Genomic DNA, 19,183 nt, shown 5'->3' with positions numbered 1-19,183 from the left:
TAATCATAACATCAGAGCTGTACACTGCAGAGGCCTGATCTAAGACTGCCATGAGTAAAGTGGGACAACTACAAAGTTATGATAGAACAGTCAACCTTGTGTTCTGGTAACAAAACCTAAAACTTTTCGTGGCACTCATCCTCGTATTGAGCGATCTGGTGACATTTATTCTTAGGATTGTGTTATGTCATTTGCAGTCCTTCTCGACAAATTGGAATTGTCAGATGGCTGATTCCTCAAAAGCCTACAATTCAAGGCAACTGCTGAAATAAATTACTTAGTTTGTCTGAAAGATGGCATGTTGATACTCAGGCAGCTTTTATAAAATAAGCTGTTTCACACCATGCTTCTATAATATGTTTTGACAACTTGAAGCTGGAGGTCAAGGCTTCTGAAAGGTATATGGAAGCAGGACTTAATCCTTCAGAAAGACCAAGGATTATATAGGAGATATCTATGATCCACCGAAGGAGGAATTTGTCATCTGCAGGGTCTCTTGTAATATATTGGTGTACAGTCTTATGACCATGTGTTGAAATTGAGAGAGATCATAATCCTCTTTCAAGAGTGCTAAATTGAGAGATCTAGGACTCAAATATTTTCATCTGACAGAGCTTGTGTTGTATAGCGTTTGGTGAAAGCCTTTATTTTCTCTTCTTTAAATAGACTGTAACTATTTGTCTTTCTATTCCTGATCAACATTAATATTAATTTATTAAAATGAAAAATTAAATGTAAGTCCTTGTTTTAACATTTCCTGTCTTTTTGCCCTGAAATTCAAGTAATTCCAAGCCAAGTTATGTATTCAATGAGAATAAATTCTCAAGTAATATACTTCAGTTTAATATGTTCACTTTTTTGTATTGGCCAACAACTATGTCTGAGTGGTAGTACCACAGAGATCATGTTTGGATAATAGCAATAATATGTAATTTAATGAAAGAAAAAGTAAAGAGTCATTTCAGAGGAAATGGAAATGAGAGGTCTTAGGGCTAAGGTCATCCTTCACTCACCTTTTTGTCTGTTTCTCTTCTTGTTTTCTTTCTCTTTGTTGTCCTCTATCCAGGAATCTCAGCAGATGCTTGGAAGGTTGATTCCAGAAAAGCAATTGCTAAATGACCAGCTAAAGCAAGTTCAACAGAATAGTTTGCACAGTAAGTATCTATTAATATTTGTATGTGTCCAAGTTCATACAGGATGTGATGCTCCATCGCACAGTGTACTCTGTAATTACTTTGTTGTTGTTGTTGCAAGATACATGTTGAAAAACATTGCTTTCTATGACCTAAATTTCTCCATGTAAGAAAATACTTATTTTGACAATATGTTTAAAAACAGGAGATTCTCTTCTTACTATCAAAAGAGCCTTAGAAGCCAAGGAACTAGCACGTCAACAGCTTCGAGACCAACTAGATGAAGTAGAAAAAGAAACTAGATCTAAACTTCAGGAAATCGATATTTTCAATAATCAACTGAAGGTAATCTTAAACTTTTTAACCTTTTCTTCTAAATGTTCAGTTAATTATTTTTAACTTGATTATGGAAAAAAAAATGAAACTAGAATGACTGATTTAGAGTGTCAGTTTTGGGAACATTCTCAAATCTATCCCTCCCCTTTTTTTTTTTTTAAGAAAATACTGCTTGGCATCCAGGCTGAGAGTTTGAAACAACTTAATCTGCAGGATCTATTTAAGAATGAATTTGAGCTCTGATTCCAGATCTGTGATTGCAAACAGGAAGTTGCCCTTTTCTGTCCTTTTGCGTAAAAGAAATGCCAGACTGTAGCTGGTCAGCAAATCTGCTGGAATCAGTACTTCAAATTGAAATCTGTAATCAAGAGACCTGATTTTCTACTGACATGCAGAATTTTTATCTGCTGTTCATAACCTCATACTTGTTCCTGAATGTAGTTGTTTGTTGTTTGTGGTTTCATGCTTTATTGATCAGTCTTTTGTTAAAACCGTGTGATTTTTGTTTATTTCTGCACAAGAAAACTACAGAAATGGCAAAAGTCAGTAGAGAAAGTGTTCTTCAGAGAGAGTTTAGTTAGCCTTTAGTTATGAACTTTTAATAACGTTCATTTTTTCATAAAATATTCTAATGTTAAAGTACTTGATCAGCTTATTCAACTGATGGTTTCTCCTGAAATCTGACTAGAAAAATACTCAGTTTCCCATAAGGTATAATAAATTGTGCAACAAGTATTTAGAAGTAATATCGCTATGATAGATAAATTAATATTTCTGTAGTTGTTTTGAAATTAGATTAACCATGATTACTTTGTATGCTTTAGGGTGGAAAGTGTGTTTGAAGTTAAGTAACAAATAGATTATTTTAATATTAAAGTTATTCATTGTTATAGGAAAAATTAAAAGCAGTAGACCACACTGCTACCTGTTTCAATATCAATTCAAAGACAACTCTCATAGTCTTAGGCAGGGAAGTAGAAAGGGGACAATCTCTGTAGTCATTAGACACACAGGACAAACAAAATATTCACAGTTCATTTTAAAAGAAAGCAGAATGGTTTGCTCACCTTTTATATGTATACTTATGCTTTTGGGACATATCATAACATTGTGCTTTTTGGGTGATTTTTTTCTTTTCTTTTTAAACGGCAGAGGGGTGAATAATATTAGTACTGTGACAGTAGCAAAAAAACCCCTCCAAAACAAACAAACTTCAGTATTTTAAATCGTGAAGGGCTCAACAAGTAACAAGCTTATAGTAACTAGAAATTGAAAATGCACATTAAATAGAGACACTGATTTATCAGAATGTCTGCCATATGTCAAAGAATACCATGTCTAATTGTAAACTGTTGTGTAGTTTAATAGGAAAATTGATTTCTGTGTTCAAGTCTTAGAGTTATCACTTTAAATGCTGAAAATTAGTTATGTAGACAGTTATTTGGAAGACTTCAGCAAGCTTCCTCTAGCTTGAGGCTATTTTGTTCTTCATTTCATAATGTGTAGAAGCAGTGCTTAATAGAAAGACTAGTTTTTGATGCTGTATGTTGATATTTTTGCCTTCTGACAGCTTTCTTTGCTTTCTCGGAAGAGATGAGTTTGAGGCAAAAACAAGGCAGTGAGGCAGTTGTACTATTGGAACTGAGAGGCAGGAGCTTCTTCTCCCTTCTGTAGTTACACTAGATGTGTAAGATGTATTTTGGGGAGTCTTGGTGATTTTATTGTTATACTAGATGTAAATATTTACAAAGGCATATGTACCTTATCCTGGACTTGGCATTGAATGGTTGTAGTATTCCCATTGCCCTTAGAGCTGGGGTGTCAAACTCATTTTCACCGGGGACCACATCAGGACTGGGTAAATGTAGGAGTAGTTACGTTGATATGGTATTAAAATTGCATTTGGCCCTTTGAAGGCAACCGCAAGGCTGTTGTGGCCCCCGGTGAAAATGAGTTTGACACCCCTGGCTTAGAAGATGCACTGTGTGGGGCAGTGATTTAATGGCTGTTGCTCTTGTGGAAAGAGCACTCAAAATGCCTCACCTGTGAGACTTCATGCACAAAGCAAGTTCAAGCTTTCTTGAGACTCCTAGTTTTATTAGAGTTTGTGTGAAGTGGGAATTCTGCTCTTAAACCAAGGCAGAACATGACTATCTCTTGGTTAACAGTATTGCTCAAAACAAAGTAATCTAGGAACTTGCATAATTCTCAGTAACTTCTACCTAATCGATCAAAAATCTGTGACAACTTTTAGGAACTGCCATTGGAAAGATGACTGTTACATTTGGATTTGGTAGAAAATTGCTTATAAATACTCACCAAATTAAGATTTTCCCCAGTTATGAGAGAACTTTTTGTTTACTTATTGTATTAGTAACTGGGTGTAAAAATACAGCAGGCTCATTTGCTGCTAAAATACCTGGCAGTTTGTATAATTTTCAGTCAAATAGATAATGCTTACATTTAAATATAAACCTTTTCAAATAACGTATCAAAAATTCTACCACAGATGAGCTCTAAATGTAATAAAGGCTTCTTGTAAATTAAGGGAATATATGTAAAGATGTGAAATACAGAAATACTTATTTAAAATGTATTTTCATTAAAAACCCTTAAACTCCATTTTTAATAAAGGCATTTTTTAGTCGAGGTTGTTCCTAAATGGTCTCATCTTTGCTTATGTATTTACTTAATCAAAATGCTTAATTTAATATAAAAGGTATATGCCAAGCTAGTTTTGATGAAATACCTAAGATACGGTGAAGTTGACAGCAACATTAAATTAGAACCTCTTTTCGTAATTGTAGAGGCTTATTCCTTATGTCATTGGCTATGAATATCAATTACATTATCTCCTTCATGAATATGTTCTTAAATTTTGCAAAACTCCCTTTCTAATTCATTCTCTTGAAGTAGGCTACACTTGATAATACATGTGATAATACAAGATAAAATGGACAATTTAACTAGCATCTAGTGTGCCTTTTCATTCATGAGACCATAAGATTCATTGGGTGTTCCAATATATTATGGGTTAAAGGTAAGCTTATTAACGTCATACTAGTATACAGTTGATTGCACTGCATTTGCTGCTGCATTGTAGTTTTTATGTTCTGCGGTGAATACTAAAAACTGATCTTAAATTATCTTATCTTTGTGTCTTAATATCGTTTATAACATAGGGACAAAAATGAATTATTTTTTTTTTTTGCTTAGATTTTTTTCATCCCTCCAAAACAACAGATGTAAATTTCTTCTGATTTGTCTCAAGTTAACATCTCAGCAGTTGGGAATGTTCACAGAATTTGTTTCTTTTTCAAAAACTTCCTGGAGTGCAAAATATTATTCATATTCTAAAACAGGTAGTTTCAAGTATCTTATTTAGGTAGAACTGTATGGTTTCAGAAAACTGTTGGTACTTAGAATTACTTGACTTTTAGGGCGTCATTTTAGCCTGAAGCCACAACACTGAAAAAGTGTACTTGAATGACAAAGAAAGAGATACTAAGCCTGTAGCTGGTCAGGTATCCTTTTAAATCAAATTTGGGGCATTTTAGCAGATAAGGTAATAATAATAATAATAATAGTCCTGTGGATTGTGCTGTATTTGGCTTAGAGCGTGACGGAGTTTGTAGCAAGGTTGAAAATCAGGTCACTTATTTATATACTTAATTGTGGTTCAAGGAGTCTAACTTCTGTTACTCATTAAAAATCTTAGCCTAGAAATCCAATAATCAAAATTGATACACATATTAATAAACTGTAACTAGGCACTTGTTTATTTCTTCTCCTTTATAAAATAATTCTGTAGAGTAGAAGGCTTTATATTAGATTTCCTGTTTGTATATGTATAGTTCTACTATAATTTACCTTTACAAATTCTTTCTACCTTCATCATGAAATTACATTTCAGTTTTACAAAGGTCAGTCATTACACACTGTCAAACAAAGCAATTAAAATGGTTCTTAATACAGTTCTTGTCTTCAAAGGCTAAATAAACATTTCATATAGCATAGAGTAATCAAGTATTTAGAACTTATCTGAGTTATTGCACAGGAGAAGACAACTAAATTAGTGCTTCTGAAATACATTAGTCTTGCTGAGAAACTGTTCTCGGTGCCTGGAGAAAGTGATGAACAGGTAGAACCGAGTTCTTAAAAATGTTTTACATTTTGTGTCATGTTCCAGTTGTTGTCAGTCCCTGTCTAGTTAGTGTGCACTGGACAAGTCGTGCCTATGAATGCCTGTTTACATTTGAGCATTTCTTTCTTCCAGTCAGTGGCAATGGAAGACGCAATGCTGCAGTGCCTGGCAGTTCTCCTGGGCTGCGTCCACTACTTAGACTCCTTTCTAAAGGTCTCCATGCCATACTCAGGCAGTACACAACTATCTCAATCTGAGGGATGAACCTCCTCCAGTTATGTGCTTCACTTTACCATAAACAGATGAGTGTGCAGTGTTTAACTAAGTTAGTATTTAATAAGAGGTGCTAGCACTAAAACATAACCAAAGAGAAGAATTTATAATTTGATTCTTTATCTAATCCTTACTGCCTAGATGAGGAGTGTGCCTTGAATTGCGGCCTGGGCAAGGTACTAGTTAGTTTATTTTGCCTTTTGCTTATCTGAAATTTCATTTTTTTAAGTTAATTGCTGATTTTGGTCATGATGTTCAGAATTTCTAAAAAGAAAACACTTTTATGTGAAGTATTCCTATGCAGCACTGTAACTTGTGATTCCAGGTATGAGAGAGATAGCAATACGTTCCCTTTATTGAATCCCCCATAGCTATAATATGGGGTGAAAGGAGGAACTGTCTCTGTCAAGGACAAATCAGCCGCTTTGGGAGCTGGGGAATGGGTTTGGAAGAGTATTGCTGTGGGAAAGGCTCAGTGAGCACAGAACTGCAGGGTTCTTTCCTCTGGGATCAAATGCTCTGGTTTGTCTCAAGGGGAGAAGATTTGGTGGAAATCTTGTATTGTAATCCCTAAAGTATCCTAAGTTCTGTTGTCTTTCTGTCAAAAGGCAAAATTTGGGTTTAAACAACTACATTTCTAATGTTAAGGTTTTCATAGCAATATGACTTGTCTGCATATAGTGAATACTACTCTGCTGTATGAAACTCATATTTTAATTCATATTTTATATTATGTGGGTACCTAAATGTGGCTATTGTAACATCTCAAAATTATACTTGTTAGTCTGTTTGTGAATTAAGTGCGAAGGTAACAATTTATTTCTGCATATGAGGTAAGACATGCTTTGTCCTGCACACCAATAACAAGCAGAGCATTGTTATGTCTTTGGAGTTACAATACACAGTTTGTAAATGTGCAGCTTTTAAGTTGCTTTTGTCTGTAAGAGATGAGTGGAGGACTGTTCTGAACATTCAGTTGGCAAATGTTTCATTCTGTTGACTGTTGAAGTGTTACTATAATTTTGTTCAACTGGTGTCCTGTAGCACTATGGGAGATGTTGATTCTTTCTCCCTTATCCTCCCACTGGTACTTGGCAAAGCAACAGAGCATTTATCTGTTGTATGAGATACCAATCAAATTTTTCTTTCCTCCTAGCTAGTGCAAAGAAGGAGATATGTTGCATTTTTTTTAATCTCCAAAAATATTCCATCCAGTGCTAGGAGTATAAACTAGGTTAGCTTATCTTAACTGCTACAGATATGTCACAGAAAGATCTCTTCACAAAATACTGAACGAACACATTGGCTTAGTTGGGCAGCAATAATGTGTTAAAATATCTGTGGAAAACTTATATAATTCTAAAAATGTCCCTTGAGATCCTGATGTAGCTGAGCATATAGGTAAAATGACAAAATAAGCAAACAAAATAATTTAATTATTTGGACCAGAGTTGGCAGCAGCATTTAACTGCTGTAATGCAGCAGTTAATGACCCTGCTATATGTACTCAGTATGTGGAACTACTTGCTTTGGACAGACATGGAGTTATGGCTCATAGCTCCAAGTTCCCAGTTTTCTATTTGGCAGTAAAAGTGGTATACTAGGGTTAGTGGTAAGGTAAGCTTACATGTCTAAACTATAATTAAAATATAAAGTTTGGGCTAGCCTTACAGTTGGACATCTAGTGGAAGTAAATAATGTTTGGTGCACAGATTTCTTGCAAGTTGTGACCAGTTTTTGTGTATTTGTGAATTCGGGAATTTTTTTCTGAAGGGGAAAAATACCAATATTCTGAATAAGAGATAGATCTCTCCTGATTCTGCAGATATAGATGAACTGAATCATTCTTTCTAGTTTGCAAATTTCTTGTTAAAAGAAGCAAACTGAACTCAGATACTTGCATCTGGGTTGTCTCACTTAAATGTTTTGAGATTATTGGGGGGGGGTTTGTTTAACTAGGATAGCATTCATACTCATCAAGAATTTTAGTTCCTCTTTCTTTGCCTAGAGATTATATCTATTTTATCTCTCAAACACCAGGTTTTGGGATAAAGACGAAAAGAAGGGAGGGATGCCAAACCTAGAAAGCACTGTTGTCTAAATGGCTTAAAATTTTGCAAGTAACAACGGATTGTCTTCAGTGTTGCCTTATTAGAAATGTGTGGCTCTGATGATGCTCTCTGTTGAATAACAAGATGAGTTCTCATCAGCAAGGACTCAGAATCTTGAGCTTCTTCACATACAAAGTTATGTGACAGGAAGGGACATGAATGTGAAGGAAAGCTAGAGCAAGTAGAGCAACAAAGGATTTCTAAATGGAAACCTGGGCTACAGCCTAACTAAACATAAGACTCAGAAACTTGTGCTTGTTTTCTCTTACCCAGAAAAGAGAAACAGCTTGTTAAAAATCATGAGTACTAATCAAGATACTTGCTGTTTCACAGCAACATTTTAAGCTACAAGTGCTTTGTAGATATTTAATTTTATGGATTTCTGCAATCTACAAATTTAGTAATACTGTTGGCCAGGTGGAAAACTGCTTTCAACTGTGCCATTTTCTGATCTATGTCCTTTCAGATTAATGATTATAAATCACTCTCTTGCTAGTGTTCTTATGGTTGCGTATTTGTCCTTTGCACTTGTACATATTTTTTAATACAAATAAGGGTTCAGGTCATCATGTTGAGAAAACAGAGAGTATGTTTCCCCCAGAGAAGTTAATTTTGAAGCAAGGGTCAAATAATTTGTCCCTCAATATATTACAAGTGTAGCAACATTAAAGAAGCTGAATTAATAAAATACAGTGATTGGAAATGACCATTCACTCTAGTTAGCACTTCAGAAATGTATAGTCTGGTCAGAGTCCACCTCTAGTTCCAGGTGCAGTTGACCAAGTGTGTGTTCCCTGCAGTCTCCTGATCCTTTTATTTTCTCATTGTTCTTTATGGGCTAACTACTAAAAAAATTATGTTCAATATTGCTAATGTATTTCCTTTTTAGTAGCCCTTTTCCTTAGTCTAAAATAAAGCTATGCATGAATCTTTATAACCATGGGCATTCAGAGTTTAAAAATTTTCCCAAAGGCAATATCCTACCTCAGTAATTCTGGTGATTTTGCAAGAGGAGTTTAGCTTTACATACTGTAATGTCTATTCTAGATCCTAACTATCTACTAAGCTTTAATGTGAAATAATGATGATCATAAAATATAGTGTTGCCCAAATTATCATCTCTGTATTTCAGTGAGTTTCATGGCCTTAGCAGAGTTTTAATTAAAACTTGTGTAAGAACTTATTATCCCTTAAATGATGCTGAATTCTATTTCCATTGAATTTGAAACTAAGGATCCATTTATGAAATGAGGTGGAGAGGCAGGACATGAGGTTCATCTTACCTTTTATTTGAATTTCCATCCATATATCAGAGCTGTACTTAATACCTTGCAAAGGTCATGTGCTACTCCTCTTCGTAATGTAATCCTGACATCTTAAAATGTAATGTTGCACAGTGTGCAGTTGTGCAGCACTAATGCATGTATTGCTTTCACTAACTGAAATTTTTAGACATGGTGCAAGCATAGTCTGTAAATAAGCAAGTATTAATTTTCAACTGCTATGAAACTGTAGCCAAGAAGTTACTAATAATGTGGTGAAATTCACTTACTGAAGCTTTTCTCATTTTGGCCCTTTTATTCACTTGATTTTTTGGATTTTTTTTTTTCCTTCTCTTACGCAATTTTCTACATTTTGGTCAATGCATGAGGATAGTTATACGAAGTCTTCACCTGGCTAATTTGTAGATTGTGAATTTCTGAAAAATTATCCAAATACTTTCAAGATTAGTGAATTAAGATAATCCTTTTAAGGATGTAAGAACTAAACAAACTTGCATGATGTAAGTCATATTTTAATAAAAGAAGACATTATTAAGATACAGATTTAGAAACAATTTTGTGCTACAGACCTTTTCTGCATATTTTTGTCTGTGCTGTATGTTCATTAAACCACCTTTAATTTAAAGTAAATTATTTTTTATGACATTTCAGTTGTCATATTTTCCAGTTGTCAGTTTTTCCTTCTAATTCTGAGGATTCAGATGCAAAATTCCAGGTTATGCAAAGAGATTCACTATAAAATTTGTATTTGTGTTAATAGATGTTAATGCAGAAAACAAATATTGAGGGAAATTGGGATATTTTTATTATTATTTATATTCTAAATGTGTCATGCAATGTCTTTCCAGTTAATTAGAGGAAAACCGACTTGTATATGGATGAATACTCTCTGTGCCACAGTTCATCCCAAAGTCATTGCTTAAGGAATTTGATCTGGGTATAAAAACAATCTTGAAGATTCTTTAGTAAATCACCACTAATTTAAAAATAAAATCAACTGTCTGAAACAGTTGCTATTCTGAGTAGCTTTTTTGTATGGAATTTAAGAAATGAATTCAGCAAACTAGCAAACAAAACATAAGTGACTCTTTAGATTAAGCTTTGTCAAACTTTTGTCAACTTTTTAGAGTCCCATTTAAAAAAGGCTTTCTTGTTTCCTAACCTTTTGACATCTCAGGTAATATGGATAAAAATAGGAAAACAGTAAGTGGTTTCTGTACCTTTAAAATCTGCCTTACATACCTGCCAATGCATTTGGCAATACTGTAAGTTTGAACAGAGAGATCCAACCATTTGCAAGTTTTGTTAGTTCACAATGAAATCAATGGGACCATTAGTTATTATTCACGTAGTATATATTTACACATATTGGACCCTTTTCTCTAGGAGCTGAGAGAAATACATAACAAACAGCAACTACAGAAGCAGAAGAACTTGGAAGCTGACAGGCTGAAGCAGAAAGAACAAGAAAGGAAGACAGTAGAACTGGAAAAGCAGAAAGAAGCTCAAAGGTAAAATACTGCTCTAAACGAAGCCCTTCCTGTAGAGGTGTTACAGTGCAAAACATTTTGCAAATAATTATAATAAACTTTGCATTTTCAGGAGCATAATCTGATATCAAATAATATATCACTAAATGGTGAGAATACCCAAAACCTAGACCAAATTTCATTTCAGTGCAGATGATCCCTTTTAAAGTTAGGAGAATCTCTTGATTTATTCTTGAATGAGAAGTGGGTTGTGGAGCGAGAGCTGGTTGATGCCCCAAGCCTGTCAGTGTTTAAGAGCCACTTGGACAGTGCCCTTAACAACATGCTTTATGTTTTGGTCAGCCCTGAATTGGTCAGGCAGTTGGACTAGATGATCTTTGTGAGTCCCTTCCAACTGAAATATTCCATTATTTTCTGTTTTATTCTATTCTACATATGTCTGAGACTCTTAATTGTCAGTGATACATACACAGATTTCAGCAGTGTTACTTAAATGTGTAGTGTTCTACACCTAGAGTGATTCTTGAACAGTATAACCAACTAGCTCTGTCTTTTGTGCTAACTTATAATGCACAGTGAATGTTATTTTTGCTATATGCTTGCAAAGTTGTTTTTCTACATGTGTTTATACTATATTTACATAAAATGAATGGCATATAGCCTAGCAACCAATTCTGACATCATTTATCAGTAGCTGCTTGAGTTAATTTTTAGCAGTTTTGGGGTTTTAATACTCTTAATGTAGAAAGATGTTGGTCAAGAGATGAAAACAAAGTCTTGGGAACAAGGAGTTTTAAATTATTGATTATAGTATTATGTGGACTATGACCTAAAGCAAATTGATAACCTGTGTTACTACTTGCTGAGTTAATTTTTACATTTTGGGGAAAAAAAAACCAAAACAACCAAAAAAAACCCAGAACCACCACAACCCTAAGTTCTCAGTGAAAACTGTATCTTCAAACAGAAATCTTGTACATAGAAGCAGTTAAGTTCAGCTAATTCTTAAATCATTTGCATAAAATCTATGCCTTTAAAAAATTTAAAGATCAGCTTCAGAAACAGCAAACTTTCTGAGAAAAGAGCTTTCTCTCATGAAGAAATAACAACTACGATAATGGTAAGTATGTTGGAACTTCCCTTGAAAACAAGGCTGAAGTACTGGGAGTATAGTCCCACTAAAAATATACTGTTTCAGAATATTAAATAAAATACTTAATTTCCTACCAGAAAAATGGAAATTTAAAAAACAAATTTAAAAAGGAAAACATTCTGCTATGGAAAACTTCGTTCTGACTTTTCATGGTAGTTGAGCATTGAAACGTTATTGGTAATTCAAGACTTCATGCTGCCCAAATATTCCAGCTTCTAAATAGTCATAATTGGTACAGTTGATAATGAGAAATCTGCCAGTCTTACTGATTTCCAACAAACACTAAAATGAAAAAGGTTGAGTGATTAATACTTAAAATCTGGATACTGCCCCATAATGGCCTTTTAATCCCTCTGTAAATGCAAAGCAAGAAATAATAATCTAAGGTAATTATGTGCATTTCAGCCTTTGGCCTAATAGATAACCACAATTACTTTATACTGAGAACCATCTGAACAATTTTTTTTGGTAATTGTGCACTGAATTGTGCACATAACTTATTTAATTGACCAGACAGAGATACAGATATACATATTTGGGGACTGTAGAGGTCTTTTTGAAGACCTCTTAAGGCTGATTAGCCTTAATTATCTTAAGGCTAATTCCATGCAGACTTGCATGATTATGAGGGTAATATATAGTTGAGAGAGGGAAAAACTCCCACATTTGAGTAAAAAGAATAGAGCTTACTTTTGGTGTTTGGGATAAGAACCGCCTGAGTGGTATAATGCAGTTGGTAAGAGAAAAAAGGAAATTAAGAGTATAGGTAAACCCCAGATTACAGGTCGTATTCCACAATAATTAGCACATCAGGAGATGTGAAGTAAGGAGAAAAGCAGAATTTCAGGTTTTTTTTCCTAACTCCAAGCTGCGGAGCTCACACCTGGGCTTGTGTTTCTTCAGCTTCTCTCTCTTCTTAGTCCCTTCCTTGTCTTCAACACTCGATATTAGCTTCAGAAACAATACAAGAAGAAAATTCTGCAGCTTCTGTGGAAGGAAAAAAGAAAAAACACATACCCCATACTCCCCCAAGATATATTTTCATCTGCTCTTATTGGTCCAGCAGTTAGAGCAAACTTGGTTTTTAAGTATGAGCAGGCTTAATCACTCTACTAGAAATATAGTGAAAAACTCCATTTCCCACCTTAGCCCATTGGACTAAACTCACCAGGTAAGACATCACTCCAGTCAAAAGAAAATTGAGCTCTTTGTGTCTGTGTGGTGGAGCTTCAGTGTTACAACAAAACTACTGCGTAATTGGCTCTGAATACTTTGCAAAAGAACATCCGAAGGACAAATTCAGTGATGAGAACAGGAGGTTATCACAACAGTGAATTCATTAACTTGTTAGATCACTTAACACTGAAGATTATTTTGAGCTTGTAAGTAGCTGCCATCTTAAATAGATACCAGGTACCTTGACATCTCTCAGAAAACGCTCTTGTCAACTCGAAACTCGCATTGACAGAGATGAGATTTTTGCCCTCTGGTGCCAACCTGCTGTCTGGAAAGCGGATTTTTCCCCTTAAGGATTTTTTTTTTTTTTTCCACACACAGTTTTTGACCAGGAATTCATGTTGCTCTTGGACAAAATCTGTTCTATGTAGTAGACCAAGTTTTTAATGACCAGCCTGCTGTCACGTGTTTGTCACTATTTTTGTAAGCATGAAGAAACTATAGAAGCGGGATAGGTCATGGAACAAAATAAAGTGCACTGTGCATCTGTTATAGCCCTTCAAAGATGATCTTTACTCGTGTAAATTGTTTCTAGCAGAGAATATTTATTATTCTGTTGTCTTGGCTTCTGTTGCGCAGAGAGGACTTGTTGGCTTTAGAAGTGGGGAATGTGAAATTTTCTGAATAATTCTCCAAGAATGCTGTGTGAAGCTTGCAGATATTTTTATTCCTTGTCCCTCAACAGGATTGTCAGGACTGCCATATCTTCTGATTACTGCGTTGTTTTGCTTTTTTTTTTTTGTTCTGATTTAGTTATTTTGACTCTTACCTAGATATGTTTGGCTTTGAGATAATAAGCAGAACCAATTTGTTTGATCGGTATTCCTGACTACTTCCTGTGTTTTAGAGCTGAACTGAGTGCTGAGCAGATGAAAACTGAAGTGTATAATTTGCTGCTTATTGGCTTCAGGGAAAACTTTATGGTAATAATTCATTATTGAAAATGTGTGGTGATAGCTGTAGCTGGTATCTACAGGCCTAGATTAAATAAAAGGAATTGTGGGGCAAATGAAAATGGAAACTTGCAATGCTGATATAATGGGATGCTCAGATTGCTTGAATTAGGCTGCTTAGGAAGAGATTTTGAAAAGCAGCCTTACAGTTACATGGAACTGAAGGGCTTATGTTCTTGGATGCCAAGGAGTTTTGTTTCTTCAGCGACGGGAGATTGTTTTTCATTTTCTTACTCCTTTTTCCACGTGGTTCATCACTTAAAATATCTGTGTAGGATTTATGAATCCCATGGAAAACTATGAAAAGAGAATTCCCAAGTTAAGACTCAAATGTTGTTGAGTTGAAGTGGTGAGACTGAAACTGTAAGATACTGGAAGATTATAATTTTCAGAGCATTGTGATCTGAAGACTGTTTTAAGATACTCATGTAAAGTTTAATCCAATAATTAGAAAACCACAGGTAAATATGTTTATTTTCATGTCATTGTAGAGGAGAAGAAAGCACAGCCTCAATAAAGAAGATTAAGTTTAGTATCTACAAATCTCCGAAGAACTCTGTGAAGAAAAAATAGTGTTAAATGTTTTTCCTATCTTGCATTCAGCTCGGAAACATAAGTAGTTTATAGTTTCTGTATGCTCAGGTTGTTCTGTATCCCCCTTACAGTGCTATGGAATCATATTTTAAAGAAACAGTATTGGTACATTAAAATTATGTTAGAGGTAGTTTTTCAAATGCTAAGACAAAGCAACTCAAGGTAATGGAGGCCTGCAGTGAGTAGTGAGTTACATGAAATAATGTTCTCTCACTTGTGTAAGAGTCACAGCTCTTTGGCTGTGAATACATATGGATTCATAGCAAAATCTTTTTGAATATTTCTTTGCTCTCTAGGAGACATTCTGTAAAATGATGCTGTGGAGTGGTTGATAACTCACTAAAATGAAGTTAACAGCTCTTAGAGGGTACATAAAAGCCATAAAGAGTACACTTTATATGATAGATCATGCACAGGGACAACTCGCTTTTATGGTCTTTTGTTTGACTGGCTTAAGAAGACATCTTAATTGGTCCAACAGGCGAATCCAAGAACGGGATAAACAGAGGCTTGATCGAGTGCAACCAGAAGAACAACTTCAGTGGCCAAAAAATATTCAGGAAGATGAAAAGCAAAAAAGGGAAGAAATAACCAAGAAGAATGAAAGTGAGGAGAAGGGGAAACAGGAAATGCAAGAGAAACTGAGCAAGCTTTTCCAACCACATCAAGAGCCAATCAAGCCAGCTGTCCAGGCTCCTTGGTCAAATGCAGGTAGAGGAAAAAAATGGAGAAATGCTGTTGCACATGCCTCTTGAACAATTATTTTCTGTTTTGTCTTTCCATTTAATACAGAAGAATAATACGTTTCAAGATTGGATTGCTAGTCTTATTAAAGTAAGTCATGTGGATGGAGCTCTAGACTTCAGAAAGTTGTTCTTTTAGGTGTCGCTATTCTTCCTAGAAGTATTGTGTTTAGCAGAGTGTAAAGCACAGTTGATGAGACTCACAGTGCCAGCTGCAGAGAGAATGTTAGCTGTAAGTTGTTGGAAGATCTTGATGTAAGATGTCAAAAATTATTCCTGTACTTTTCTTTACAGTTCTTACTTCGGTGTGGAATATATGCCTTGGGATTTTCTAGAGTTGTAGCAATGTATCATTTAGGTATTCTTTTTCCTCTTCCTCCTTTCCCATGCTTGTTGTTTACTGAGCAAATGACCTAAAGTCTGAGATTTAATCCCCTTTTTTTCTGCTACACACCCCATTACTTTCAGTTGAGAGCTTTTTCTCTATATTATAAACTGGTGTTTACTCATGCTGGCAATCACGGTTCCACCTTAAGTGGCTTTGATACATACATAAGAGAACTGATTGGTAGTATAATATTTGTTTAAATATTTGATGAAAGGATTACAAAAAGGATAAATTAGCTTGTGTTTTTTTAGCCCAAATCTAGAATGGACTTAGTCTAATATGTCCTCTCGCTAGGTTTTACTTGTGCAGAGTAGCAGAGGGCACTTTTATGACCAAATAGGCAAAAAAGCAAGTGCATTATACAAAAGTAATTTAGCTTCTATCTTTGGGGCTTTTCTTCTTTTTCTAATAATACATCTTTAGTGTCTAATTTTAAAAAAACAAGATCTGTAAGTGACCTCTTTTCAGCCAATCTGTACATACTAGGACATTCTGAAGTGTTTTTTGGAAGTACGGTCAGGCTGCAAATGAAGCTGCTATACAACAGGCTCTAAAAGTATTTAGGATACCAATGATATATGCAAGAACATCCCTGTTTGAATTGAACCCATGGCTAATGAGATTTAACCTATAACATCATTCAAGTATTTGACAAGTTGAATATGTTGCTTCAGAAATACATGGTTCTTTCTATGAAAATAGTTGTATATATCATAAAAGTTAAAATATAGTAATATTTTACCTGATATTTAGAAAAGAGTAAGAACTTATTTTCTTATTTCCCCTTGTGTAAAAGGAAGATAATATACTTCCTACAGATAATGTAAGGTTTGTTAATTTTTGTATCCACTTTTACCTCAGTTTTCAAATATTTAAAAATAGTGTTTCATTTAAAAAAAAAAAAAAAATTGTATTTGTGTGTTTCTTTCCTTTGCTTAGAAAAAGCTCCTCTAACCATTTCTGCTCAAGAGGATGTAAAAATAGTTTATTATAGAGCACTGTATCCTTTTGAATCAAGAAGCCACGATGAAATCACTATTCAGCCTGGTGACATAGTCATGGTAAGAAGGAATTGTGATATTACTTGAAAAAGTTACTTAAACTTTTGTACTTGTGTGATTGAAATTATTTATGGCAAGATTTTTTTATAGACTTTAGAAAAATATTTCAGTGAATAGCTATATGATGTGATAAGACATACTAACCCTATTATAATAATGGATAGCTTCTTACAGCTCATTGTAAGTGAAAAGTTTAAACATAGATTATATGAGTAGATTGTATCAGTTTTAGTATGCTGAGCCGTATGTGTCTGTCAATGTGTTTCAAAAGGTTCCTATACAGAAGTTATTTCAGTGAGAGGTTTATTGTCCTCCAAGGGACCTGGGGAACAGAGTTACTGTTATTTTCTGTTGTGAGAGTGGCTGTTATGTGTGGAATGAAAAACTGGGTTTGATAAATGATGTATATTTCTAATAAGAAATTTACCTCTTTACAGGAATAGTACAAGAGCAGTGTAAAATTTTTAATTTGGAAAATTGCCTTTATTAAGAGAACATGATGTCCAGTGTAATACTATGTGAAACAATTACGCTAAGCTACAAGATGGCTACACTTCTGTCATGATCACATAAATATTAATATGGTCTTTATATGGTGGTGATACTTCTTTAGTAATACTGGGAATTTTTTATACAACTCTTTTGGTGACAGTTTTTGACGTCATGATCTAATACAATTATAAATTTCAAATGTTTGTATGATGATTTACTTTGTTCTTTGTTTTTAATCTACTTAACTCTTTTGTGGGATACTTTTACATTTACTTTTAAAAGGATATACAGTAGATAAAATGTCATTTCTAAAAAATGGAAACTTCAAAACCTAAAAATTCGATTGCAGGTGTGTTGATACAGAACATAATTTCCTTTTTTGAAAGCAGATGATGAGATATGGAAATATGGTCAGCCTATAACTGTTGTGTTAAACTCTAAAGTGATATTCTGCTTTTGTCTCTGTCTCTAAAATTATACTTCTGTTAATAACTGCAGTAATTAAATGTGTATATTAATATTAATAAATTGCAAGTATGATCTTAACATGCATATGTCTATTCATAATGAAAATGCCCAGTGTAACTATTAAATGATACCTTGTCCACTGTAGGAAGATATATTAATTATAGTATTCTACCAAAAGACTTTTAAGAGCTGTTGCATTTTGGCACAGTTTAGTAAGATTAGATTTTGGAAAAAATACACCTAGTAGACTAATAAGTTGTAATGATAACTATTTTTTTAAAAAACATGTGTTCTGGGGAGATGAGCCTTCATCTCTCAGCATTTTTTTTTTAATTGATTGAGCTGTGTCACACTGAAGTCTTTGTGACATTAGAATCTGCTTTTGGAAAATAAAAGGTGAATCCTGGATTAGCAGCACAACTGAATGACTCAGGAAGAGGGCCAATGCTATTGTGAATAACAATGCAGTATGTTGTTATTCTGGAGCGAGAAATAGTACTAGTCAGTCAGCTGTTAAATGAGAGAGGATACAGGTACATGGGTCTCCTTAGGCTATTGAAAAATGCTGTGTCTTGCATTTGTGGGAAATAGATCGAAGCCTGGGCATGTAAGTACACTGTTTTTTTTCCTTGAGGGAGAGTGATCACTATTAGGTAGACTTGTAGGCAAATAACATTTGTGCTAAAAATATGTGATTTAAAGGAGCACTTCACACATTTTAAATGGAGATATTGAGGTAATCTGAGTCTTTTCTATATGTTACTTTTGAACTTATGTTACTGTATGAAAGTGGAGTAGCTACTCTCAATTTTCTTTATTTAACTTACTTTTGGCAATAATTAAACTTGATGACTGATTCTTGTGGTATTTATCTCCTGCTTTGTAGTAATTGCTTAAATGGGCTACTCTCAGAAAAGTTAATGTAAGACACTTTTGTGAAATATGTTATAATTCTGCCTTGCTTTAAATCATTGCTTTCCTGATGGAGGTTAAAAGGGAATGGGTAAGTGTGCTATATGAGTGTTAGGAAGTCTATGCAGTCTGTTAATTGTTTTTTAAATACAGATTTTGTTACCGTGTAGTTTACTTGTTTTTGAATTCACCTTGGGTAAAGTTAACAAACTTGCTCACATTGTCAAAAGTAATTTAAGTGCAGTGGACCAGAACTTACTTTTGATAATGGGCATTGGGACTTTTAGATTCTTCTCTGTCCTTAAGTGTTTGTCCTGTCCTGTGATTCTAAAAGATTCAAGTCAGTTACGTTTTTTTGGAAAGTAATAATTTACAAGCTTACATGTTAAAGTGTGTCTAATCGATGACATAAA

The 19,183-nt window shown here is 34.3% G+C and overlaps 1 protein-coding gene across 1 annotated transcript in view; it reads left to right on the top strand.

Annotated features, from left to right (window-relative positions):
• The window catches only part of ITSN1 (intersectin 1), a gene marked incomplete at its 3' end in the record, with an annotated part of 134,459 nt that overhangs the window by 63,980 nt on the left and 51,296 nt on the right, over nt 1-19,183 (top strand). Inside the window, exons 15-20 of the mRNA XM_080345557.1 lie at nt 1,067-1,154; nt 1,339-1,478; nt 10,667-10,791; nt 15,188-15,417; nt 16,777-16,898; nt 18,847-18,861. Of these exons, the coding sequence (XP_080201683.1) occupies nt 1,067-1,154; nt 1,339-1,478; nt 10,667-10,791; nt 15,188-15,417; nt 16,777-16,898; nt 18,847-18,861 (720 nt within the window). The remainder of the gene's footprint in view (nt 1-1,066; nt 1,155-1,338; nt 1,479-10,666; nt 10,792-15,187; nt 15,418-16,776; nt 16,899-18,846; nt 18,862-19,183) is intronic.

The sequence above is a fragment of the Nesoenas mayeri genome (assembly GCF_963082525.1).
Source record: "Nesoenas mayeri genome assembly, chromosome: 1".
NCBI lineage: Eukaryota > Metazoa > Chordata > Aves > Columbiformes > Columbidae > Nesoenas > Nesoenas mayeri.
Note: the sequence above shows the minus strand (reverse complement) of the source record. Positions and strands in the feature narration are given on the sequence as shown.